Here is a 12075-nt window from a genome sequence, read left to right on the forward strand (position 1 = left end):
ACAGAACACACTCATATTGGTAGCATCATTTTTTTATGTGGAATGTATGTTCCTTGCTAAAGAACGTTGATTTTTTTAAGTTGTTATGGGTAAAGTTCCACTTTAAGCAGAGAGAAAAATATACAATGTTACAAGGTTTAACAGTGTGTACAAATTACATTAAAATGTTTAGATGTACAATAATACGAGCAGGGAATCAAATAAAACCTTTATATTTCTTAAAAAATGTAAAAATGATTTAGGTGGGCATATCAGCCATGTTTAGTTAGCTGATGCATTCTGAAGCATACTGAGTTTGCAAAATTTAGTCAAAACATGTAAGCCTCAAAGACCTCTGGTTATTAAGCAGTTAATGTGTTTGTATTGCTATCTGTGTATAACGTAAAGAGTTTTTTTTCACTTTGGTGACCACTGTTGCAAGGAGAGGCCGTAAGGCCTCGTACACACGACCAGTTTCCTCGGCAGAATTCAGCTTCCGACCGAGTTTCTGGCTGAATTCTGCCGAGAAACCGGCCGTGTGTACACTTTCGGCCGAGGAAGCCGACGAGGAGCTCGGCGAGGAAATAGAGAACATGTTCTCTATTTCCTCGTTGTTCTATGGGAGCTCTCGCCCCGCCGAGCTCCTCGGCGGCTTCAGTGCTGAACTGGCCGAGGAACTCGATGTGTTTGGCACGTCGAGTTCCTCGGCCGTGTGTACGAGGCTTCAGGGGAAATCCACCATACCAGGTACAAATTAATCAGAAAAAAAAACCTGACAGAGGTTCTGACCTTTTCCCAAGCTATCCAAAATAATATTGTTATTATTTGCCTATAGTGGCATTTTAAGAACAATTTTAAAAGAATATCATTTTAGTGTGAACATTAGTTCCACTTTCTTTTCTTTTTTTTTTGGTTAGATTGCATGAATATTGCACACACTAGACAGGTGGACAACAGGCTGTAGAATAGTATTAAAAGTAGGTTGGTGGCTGCTGTTTTGAAAACACTGTGGGGACATTTTCAATTGTACATATATTTCAGGCTTTTCTCTTGTTTTAAAAGTTGTCACCTTTGTAAATTACTATATGTGTAGCTTGACGCAAAGGCCATTCCATGGGAAAACATATATACAATAGCGCTGCATGTGTGAATAAGTGACACTTATTCAAATTATGTACATATACTTGCAGTGCCTGCCACAGCCTGTACACTGAATGTATCTTCATACAGATGTCAACACACAACCTATGAATATACTGTACATATAAATCTGATGAAGTGTACAATACATAAAAATTAGCAATAATGTGCAATAAACAAATTTAATTCACCTAATCCTTCAAGGTATCTGTTGCGCTGTACAATTTGTATTGTGTATGGTGTGTGCATATATATATATATATATATATATATATGTACACACACACCATGCACACACAGACACATGATTCATACAGTGCCCTTCAGATCATTTGACAGTTTCCTCATTACTGAATACCAAATCCTACACTAAACTTTTGTTCCATGTGATATTTGTATCTGACATTAGGTCATATTTATAAACCATTTGCTGGTTAATAAGATAGATAGAGAGAAACACTGTTGAAGAGGCACACAGCAAATAATAGAAAATTGAGTCTGGGGCCTGCAAGTGGTTGGCAATAAATCAGGACAGTGAGATACCGTACTCATAGATCTATCCGGACCATATATATATATATATTATATAGGCATATATATCAATTAGCAGCTTTATTGTGACTGATGTTTCTGTGAAGCGCAGCCATATATATATGTATAGGATGTATAAATGTGTGTGTATATATTTTACCAAACAAATTTTCAGTTTAGGATTTGTTATTCAAGACATTGCAGAATTTGCCATCTCTGTATATGTTTTAATATTTGTTTGTATAATGTGTTGTGTGAAGAAGACAACTGTACAATGTCTTGCAAAAAAAGAATTAGTACTTTTGCAAGGCACTGTAGAAATATATTTTGTCTACACATACTGCATTATGCACACAGATATATCTACAAAAATGATTCATTATGATACAGGTTTTTCAAGAAGTACAGACTAACAAACTTGAGCATGTGTCTGGATCAATATGTACCTGAAGTTACAGACAAGGCCCAGGTAGAAGGCTAAGGTGCTTATCACAACATTTGTGAGTATCTGATTAATGCCTATCTGTCATAGCTAAAGTCCTCCAGGCAAAAACAGGTTAAACATTTATGGGATAAAGCAGAGCTATATAATGAAATTATATTATTTCTAGAATATTTATATCCCCGCAGGAAGATTATTGTTCTTCTTCCTTCTTGCTGGTTGGATGGTCAACTCTTTTGTGAGTGGAATTATGAATAAAAGGAGATTAAACAATAGCCCTGTTCCTTTTTCTGAAGAGAAGGGTCCACCAGAATATGGGTAATTATCTTATATCTCGAGCTAACAGCTGCAGGTTTTTGAGGACTTCTCCATTGTGGTAACAGCATTTTTTTTATTAAAAACGTGATTTTATCAATATGGACTTGGACCTATGAAGAAAACCTCATTTTCTTTTTTGATGGTTCCGGTAGATGAGAGGTAGGTTGTTATCCCAGGTACCAGGACTAAGGAAAAAGCACAGTGAGAAGGTTACTTTGGACAAAATGCAAAAATATGCTTAAAGAACAATGTTATTAAGAAGGTACTAAAACACTAGGAACATTTTAATATGAAAAACTCTAAAAAAAGATACCTGCAAAATGAATGATTAAGAACAACAGTCAAAAAGTTAAAAAGTTATTTTAAACTGTGACGGTTAGAACCTAATTTAATAGCAAAGTTATCACTAAATTCCTGCAGACATTCTTTGGTATGCTAAACCATAAAAAGGGCATAATACAAATTCCAAACATATGTTCCACTGTGTTAATAATAGTAACAAAAAATATTGACATCATTAATGTAGAATAAATGTGCATTACAGCAAAACTGACTTATCAAAATGACATAAATGTATAAACTATCATTTATACTCTAGGCCTGGGGCTCCTTCACACTTGTTCAGTGATCTGCATTTTCTGCAGGGGCACACAGACACAAAGTGGCCTTTTCACACTAGAATGTAGATTTGCTGTGTGGGAAAAATGCACCATGTCTGTAATTTTACACGCAGCTTCGCAGCTCTCTGTGGCACCCTGGAGTGATTGAAATGTCACATTATGACACTTCAACAAAGTAAAAAAAAGGGGCATTGTCCCAAAAGTATAAAAATAGTTCAGGTTTGGCATGTATATTGGCTGACACTATTTGTAAATATACAGATTTCTAGAGTACAATGGAAATTTGGTAAACCCTAACACTAAAATCCCTGCATCTACAGACATCAACGATCTAAAGCCTCGTTCACACGACCGAGGAACTCGACGGGCGAAACACATAGTTTTCCTCGTCGAGTTCCTTGTTAGGCTGTCGAGGATCTCGACAAGCCAATTTTCTCCATTCCCGTCAAGGAAATAGAGAACATGCTCTCTTTTTGGCTCGTCGAGTTTCTCGACCGTTTCCTCTCCGAAAATGTACACACGACCGGTTTCCTCGGCAAAAATTATCTCCCAGCAAGTTTTTAGCTGGTTTTTGCCGAGAAACTCGGTCGTGTGTACGAGGCCTAAGACTAACCTGGAGTACACACCTGGAGGAAGTCTGCTATTGGACGAAACGGCGTAGGGAGGAGCAGCGTGCTGACGTCACCATTTGTGAACCTACACTGCTATCCGGAAGGACGAGCGGTATATCTAGAGAGCCGGCCGGCTTACTTGAAAAACAAAACGCCCATACTTTATCTTCTAAATGTGAGTGCAACCGATTTATTATTAAACACCCTTTTATTGCAATACTGCTCTATGTCGGCTTTTTCTTTCCTTCTGTGACTAACATCCGTGAGGTAATCTGTTGGAGAGTCCTGTTGCTGTTGGAGAGCCATATTGCTTTATAGAGGTGGAGTTACTGGATGATCTGGATAACATCAGTGGCTGTTGAGCCTAAATGCCTATGTGATCTCTTTCATTAGGGATCTACGCAAGTCGGTAAGCAGATTAGGAATAGGAGGTGGAGGCTTTCTTCTTTTCTGCAAAACTGACACGGTGTTCTGGGATACTGTCAGCACTATTTCCTGTTGATGTGAATAGGCACGGAGATTGAATTCCCTATGAACTTATTTGGATCCATTACATGTGTTTGGCACAGGATGTAATGCATGCACATGTCACGATATATCTATTAATTTTTCTTTTTTCACATGGACTTTTAATCAGTTTATTCACATTGATGTCATATGTACTAGGATATGTATGTTTCACTTCTCATGTTACTATTGTGATCATCTTATCTGATTTTTAGTCCACGCAGCGCAGATTTTTTACCATTTTTTACCTAAGACTAACCTATCTAGCCCTGTAAAGAAGAAATCAGTATACATACATTTTTTTAAGCTGATCCAACCCGATCCCACACTGAGCTTTCAGCCATGGCTTCTCTTCGTAGGCGGGTGCAGAGGACACATTTGACAACGGAAGCCCCAGTGACTGACGTCACTCCCCATTGAATTCACAGCCGGTGTAGAGCTTACATACACTACATATGGAATATGTAAGGTATGTATACTGATTTATTCTTTACAGGGCCAGATAGGTTAGTGTTAGATTGTGGCTGTCTATAGATGCAGGGATTTTAGTGTTAGGCTGGACTTACACTTTAATAATAGAGGATTGAAAGGGCTATATTTAATCAAACAATACTTGTCTCTCAGAAATGATAGTACAAAAAGAAAATATTTAAATGAAAAAGCACATAGCAGATATACACTCACAAGGAGAAAGATATTTCAAGTTTGAGTTCAACCATTTGTGGTCCAGCTCTCGTGTGTACCTGCTTATTTCTATACCTTTGCCATGAATGTGTTTTGGTACAAAATATGGTTGACCAAGACATAAGGGATTGATTCATGAAAGGGGTATAAGATGTTTACTTGGCTTAGTGAATGAGATGAAGCTGCGTTAACTTCAATTATCCAATAGTGTGAGCAAAAATTCTGTTTTGAAACTTTCTTGGCACATGATTTGTTACTTTTTGCAAAGTGAATTTCACTTTACTTAGTTTAGAAAATTAGGTGAAACCAAGTGAAAATTCACTTTGCAAAGTGAACACGCTCTACTCCTTTAGTAAATCAACCAATGTGTCTTCAAAGTTTTAGCAATGGCATACAGATAAACAGTGTGGGAAACACAACTATGACATATTGATAGATGATTTTCATATATTAAAGCTAACTGTGATGGTTATATCTTGGCTAAGTTAATGTAAATGTATGTACAGTGGAACCTCGGATTGCGAGTAACGCGGTTAACGAGCGTTTTGCAATACGAGCACTATATTTAAAAAAGATCCTAACTCGATTTGCGAGTGTTGTCTCGCAGAACGCGCAGGATTCAAGCAAAAGCGGTGTGCAATACCACGTTTGGCATGAGGTGGGGGCGCTGGAGCCGAGCGGTGCCAATCGGAGTCGATTGGCGCCATTAGGAAATGCTTGGAAAATCTCAGAAATACTCAGTTGCCGAGCCTTTCCGAAGTTTTCCGTGTTCAGCCGAGGTGTCTTCGGGCCTTTCCGAGTGATTACGAGGCTCTCCGGCGCCCCCCACCTCTGGCCACATGCGGTATTGCATGCCATTGAAGGTAATGCGGAACACATTTTTTTCTTTTTCCATTGACTTAAATGGGGAAACTCGCTTTGATATGTGAGTACTTTGCATTACGAGCATTCTCCTAGAATGGATTATGCTCGTAATCCAAGGTTCCACTGTACATCTATTTATTTATGTACAAGTTTATAATATATTATGATTTAAATATCCCACATATTAAAGCTTAGTTCCAGGCTAAAATGAATCTAGGTCTTAAACATTAATCTAGGTCTTGAAGGCTTCACTGCCGGTTTCACTTAGTTGCAATGCCGGCGCCTGCACCCGATCCGATATCGTGGGATCCCTGGACAGGTAAGTATCCTTATATTAAAAGACAGTAATTACATTATTTGTAGCTGCTGACTTTTAAAAAAAATATGTAGATGCTGGAACTCTGCTTTAAATACATTAACATTTTTAAGTTGTTGCAAACCACAATAACAACACTTGGTGGTGCTATTGTGTTTTATTATTAATGAATACATCTTGTAGTCAGTGTAATATTGTACTAAATGAGGGGTCTACAAACTTTCTAAATAAAGAGCCAATTTACTATCCATCAGACCTTAGGGGGGCCAGACTGTGGCCAGCTGGAGTGGTCAATGTCTTAGGCCTCGTACACACGACCGAGTTTCTCGGCAAAAAACAGCAAGAAACTTGCTGTTTTGTTTTTTTTGCCGAGGAAACCGGTCGTGTGTACCCTTTTCGACGAGGAAACTGTCGAGGATCCCGTCGAGCCAAAAAGAGAACATGTTCCCTATTTCCTTGACGGCAATGAAGAAATTTGGCTCGCCGAGATCCACGACAGCCTAACAAGGAACTCGACGAGCAAAACGATGTGTTTCGCCTGTCGAGTTCCTCGGCCGTGTGCGAGGCTTCAGGTTTGGTGGTTAGTGGGAATATAAAAATGACACAGCCCACGTGGTCTGTAGGAGAGATAGTGCCCTCATAGGCGTGCGCATGGGGTGTGCCAGGTGTGCCTGGGCACACCCTAATGTGTGTCCGGAGGTCTGCTGTAAAAAGCTGCAAGAGACTGTATAGGGAGCTGCCTGTGAGACAGTTTCCCATTGAGCAGTCAGGGAGGCTTGTAAGAGCTATCAAACACCAGCCAATTATTGGGCTGCTTAAGAAAGGGGGCAGAGACACATACACAGAGCGGCCCGCCAGGCCCCTATCCTGTTGGCTTGTTTGATAGGCTAGCTGTTCGGTCCCCTCACCCCCGACATCAGTGCTGAGTTTTGACAGCTCCTCTCTGCAAGCAGTGACATTACATTTATTTCACACACTTAGCGGTTCCTACATGCCTCCCTGACTGCTCAATGTGAAACTCCCCCTCTCCTAGATCAGTGCCAATCGTTGCTGCCTATCAATGCCCATCAGTGCCAACCAATGCCACCTATCAGTGCCGCCAATCATTGCCACCTGTCAGTGCCCACCAGTGCCACCTGTCAGTGCCCATTAGTGACAATCAGTGCCATCTGTCAGTGTCCATCAGTGCCACCTGTCAGTGCCAGCCAATGCCACTTATCAGTGACAATCGGTGCCCAACATTGCTTCCAATCAGTGCCACCCATAAGTGCCAACCAATGCCACCTATCAGTGCCCAATAGTGCCAATCGGTGCTGCCTATCAGTGCCCACCAGTGCTGCCAATCATATTTGCCTATCAGTGCTAATCATTGCTACCAATGAGTGCCAATCAGTGCTGCCTATCAGTGCCAACCAATGCCATAAATTAGTGCCCATCTGTGATGCCTATCATTGCCCATCTGTGCTGCCAATCAGTGCCACCTATCAGTGCCAACCAATGCCATAAATCAGTGCCAATCATTGCTGCCAATGAGTGCCAATCGGTGCTGCCTATCAGTGCCAACCAATGCCATAAATCAGTGCGCATCAGTGCTGCCAATCAGTGTTGCCTATCAGTGCACATCAGTGTTACCTATCAGTGCCATCTATCAGTGACAATTAGTTCTGTCTATCAGTGCAGCCTATCAGTGCCCATCTGTGCTGCCAATCAGTGCATTTTTTTTATTAAACTAGTACTGCCTATCAGTGGTCATCAGTGCCCATCAGTGCTGCCTATCAGTGTCCATGAGTGCTGCCTATCAGTGCCCATGAGTGCTGTTAAATCAGTGTCACCTATCAGTGCCAATCAGTGCCCATGAGTGCTGACAATCAGTGCCCATGAGTGCTGCCAATCGGTGCTTCCAATCAGTGCCCATCCGTGCACTGAGTGCAGGGATGGGGAGTTGAACATTGTCCATGGGGAGGTTGATGGCCTGGTGGGGCAGTACTAAAATGTGCTGATGTTTATTAATGCCACATGCCGATCTTTAGTATAATAGGTAATAACCACACTACTATTTACAATAAACTACTGGAGGTAAATTCAAAAAGTGTCAGTAAAAGGCCTGCCGCTAAGCACTGTTATGTGTTCCCACACCACAAAAAAAGTGCAGTGCTAACTTACTAATCAATAACTTAACAATAATGGTGGAACCCTCTAATGTATGGAAATCTCAATAAAAGTCAATATTACCACAATACCGGTCTCTGTGATATGTAACGTCACATATAATACACATCAAACTGAAAAAATAAATAAAAAGTGAAACTTAGTAGGGATGGTGGAAACCTCTCCTATAGATATTTGCCATACAGATTAACTTCAAGTGCAATAATTCCAATGATATGTGATTTAACATGTAATACACATCAAAATGAGAATAAGACATCATTTTTTTAAACTTAGCAAGGATGGTGGAAACCCCTCTACAGATAATTGCAATATAAATTAACTTCAAGTGCAACAACTTCTCAGTTGGGAGGTTCACACCATTATAGCACTTTGGAATCATTTTTTTTTAGATTGTTAAACTTCATTTTATATGTTTTAGTTACTATTATAATGTACATTTTTGCACTTGAAGTTAATTTTCCACCACCCTTGCTAAGTCCATGTCTTTATGGACCTTGCTTTGTACACTGGTTCGCAGCCGTGTTGGAACAGGAAGAGGCCATTCCCAAACTATTACCACAAAGTTGGAAGCATGAAATTGTCCAAAATGTCTTGGTATGCTGACACCTTAAAAAATACCTTTACTGGAAATAAGGTGCCAAGCCCAACCCCTGACAAAAACAACCCCACACTATAATCCCCCCTCCATCAAATGATTTGGACCAGTGCACAAAGCAAGGTCCATAAAGACATGGATGAGTGAATTTGGGGCGGAGGAACTTGCCTGGCCTTCACATTAAAGTGGAGACTGCGAGCCAGGCTTTCTCATCCAACATCAGTGCCTGACCTCACAAATGCGCTTCTGGAAGAATGGTCAAACATTCCCACAGGCACACTCCTAAACCTTGTGGACAGCCTTCCCAGAATCTATATATATACAGTACAGACCAAAAGTTTGGACACACCTTCTCATTCAAAGAGTTTTCTTTATTTTCATGACTATGAAAATTGTAGATTCACACTAAAGGCATCACAACTATGAATTAACACATGTGGAATTATACATAACAAAAAAGTGTGAAACAACTGAAAATATATTTCATATTCTAGGTTCTTCAAAGTAGCCACCTTTTGCTTTGATTACTGCTTGGGCACACTCTTGGCATTCTCTTGATGAGCTTCAAGAGGTAGTCACCTGGCGCAGCACCCCATCACTCTCCTTCTTGGTCAAATAGCCCTTACACAGCTTGGAGGTGTGTTTGGGGTCATTGTCCTTTTGAAAAATAAATGATGGTCCAACTAAACGCAAACCGGATGGAATAGCATGCCGCTGCAAGATGCTGTGGTAGCCATGCTGGTTCAGTATGCCTTCAATTTTGAATAAATCCCCAACAGTGTCACCAGCAAAGCACCCCCACACCATCACACTTCCTCCATGCTTCACGGTGGGAACCAGGCATGTAGAGTCCATCCGTTCACCTTTTCTGCGTCGCACAAAGACACGGGGGTTGGAACCAAAGATCTCAAGTTTGGACTCATCAGACCAAAGCACCGATTTCCACTGGTCTAATGTCCATTCCTTGTGTTCTTTAGCCCAAACAAGTCTCTTCTGCTTGTTGCCTTTCTTTAGCAGTGGTTTCCTAGCAGATATTCTACCATGAAGGCCTGATTCACACAGTCTCCTCTTAACAGTTCTAGAGATGTGTCTGCTGCAAAAGGTGGCTACTTTGAAGAACCTAGCATATGAAATATATTTTCAGTTGTTTCAGGCCTCGTACACACGACCGAGTTTCTCGGCAAAAACCAGCAAGAAACTTGCTGTTTTTTTTTTTTCCGAGGAAACCGGTCGTGTGTACATTTTTTGACGAGGAAACTGTCGAGGATCCCGTCAAGCCAAAAAGAGAGCATGTCTTCTTTTTCCTCGACGGGAATGGAGAAACTTGCCTTGTCGAGTTCCTTGACAGCCTAACAAGGAACTCGACGAGGAAAACGATGTGTTTTGCCCGTCGAGTTCCTCGGTCGTGTGTACGAGGCTTCACACTTTTTTGTTATGTATAATTCCACATGTGTTAATTCATAGTTTTGATGCCTTCAGTGTGAATCTACAATTTTCATAGTCATGAAAATAAAGAAAACTCTTTGAATGAGAAGGTGTGTCCAAACTTTTGGTCTGTACTGTATATATACACAGTGCCTTGCGAAAGTATTCGCCCCCCTTGAACTTTGCGACCTTTTACCACATTTCAGGCTTCAAACATAAAGATATAAAACTGTAATTTTTTTTGAAGAATCAACAACAAGTGGGACACAATCATGAAGTGGAACGAAATTTATTGGATATTTCAAACTTTTTTAACAAATAAAAAACTGAAAAATTGGGCGTGCAAAATTATTCAGCCCCTTTACTTTCAGTGCAGCAAACTCTCTCCAGAAGTTCAGTGAGGATCTCTGAATGATCCAATGTTGACCTAAATGACTAATGATGATAAATAGAATCCACCTGTGTGTAATCAAGTCTCCGTATAAATGCACCTGCACTGTGATAGTCTCAGAGGTCCGTTTAAAGCGCAGAGAGCATCATGAAGAACAAGGAACACACCAGGCAGGTCTGAGATACTGTTGTGGAGAAGTTTAAAGCCGGATTTGGATACAAAAAGATTTCCCAAGCTTTAAACATCCCAAGGAGCACTGTTCAAGCGATAATATTGAAATGGAAGAAGTATCAGACCACTGCAAATCTACGAAGTCCTGGCCGTCCCTCTAAACTTTCAGCTCATACAAGGAGAAGACTTATCAGAGATGCAGCCAAGAGGTCCATGATCACTCTGGATGAACTGCAGAGATCTACAGCTGAGGTGGGAGACTTTGTCCATAGGACAACAATCAGTCGTATACTGCACAAATCTGGCCTTTATGGAAGTGTGGCAAGAAGAAAGACATTTCTTAAAGATATCCATAAAAAGTGTCGTTTAAAGTTTGCCACAAGCCACCTGGGAGACACACCAAACATGTGGAAGAAGGTGCTCTGGTCAGATGAAACCAAAATCGAACTTTTTGGCAACAATGCAAAACGTTATGTTTGGCGTAAAAGCAACACAGCTCATCACCGTGAACACACCATCCCCACTGTGAAACATGGTGGTGGCAGCATCATGGTTTGGGCCTGCTTTTCTTCAGCAGGGACAGGGAAGATGGTTAACATTGATGGGAAGATGGATGGAGCCAAATACAGGACCATTCTGTAGGAAAACCTGATGGAGTCTGCAAAAGACCTAAGACTGGAACGGAGATTTGTCTTCCAACAAGACAATGATCCAAAACATAAAGCAAAATCTACAATGGAATGGTTCACAAATAAACATATCCAGGTGTTAGAATTGCCAAGTCAAAGTTCAGACCTGAATCCAATCGAGAATCTGTGGAAAGAACTGAAAACTGCTGTTCACAAACGCTCTCCATCCAACCTCACTGAGCTCGAGCGATTTTGCAAGGAGGAATGGGCAAAAATGTCAGTCTCTCGATGTGCAAAACTGATAGAGACATACCCCAAGCGACTTACAGCTGTAATCACAGCAAAAGGTGGCGCTACAAAGTATTAACTTAAGGGGGCTGAATAATTTTGCACGCCCAATTTTTCAGTTTTTTATTTGTTAAAAAAGTTTTAAATATCCAATAAATTTCGTTTCACTTCATGATTGTGTCCCACTTGTTGATTCTTCAAAAAAAATTACAGTTTTATATCTTTATGTTTGAAGCCTGAAATGTGGCAAAAGATTGCAAAGTTCAAGGGGGCCGAATACTTTCGCAAGGCACTGTATATATATCTATATATAAAAGCATGCTTGTTTGAGCTTTGGGGTGCACACCCTAATGCAATAGGCTGCTCATGCCTATGAGTGCCCTATTATTGGT

The 12075-nt window shown here is 40.6% G+C and overlaps 1 protein-coding gene across 4 annotated transcripts in view; it reads right to left on the reverse strand.

Moving 5' to 3' along the window:
• Positions 1 to 880: 880 nt before the first annotated feature.
• NFIC (nuclear factor I C) overlaps positions 881 to 12075 on the reverse strand; it is a 193478-nt gene continuing 182283 nt past the window's right edge. For 3 of the 4 annotated variants that reach the window (XM_040322597.1, XM_040322598.1, XM_040322595.1), the window contains exons 11-12: positions 8245 to 8294; positions 881 to 2595 (exon numbers count right to left, since the gene is read on the reverse strand). In XM_040322597.1, coding sequence (XP_040178531.1) covers positions 8274 to 8294 — 21 coding nt within the window. In that variant the 3' untranslated portion in view covers positions 881 to 2595; positions 8245 to 8273. The remainder of the gene's footprint in view (positions 2596 to 8244; positions 8295 to 12075) is intronic. The other variant, XM_040322596.1, reaches the window with a different exon arrangement.

Source organism: Rana temporaria, chromosome 1 (genome assembly GCF_905171775.1).
Source record: "Rana temporaria chromosome 1, aRanTem1.1, whole genome shotgun sequence".
Taxonomy (NCBI): domain Eukaryota; kingdom Metazoa; phylum Chordata; class Amphibia; order Anura; family Ranidae; genus Rana; species Rana temporaria.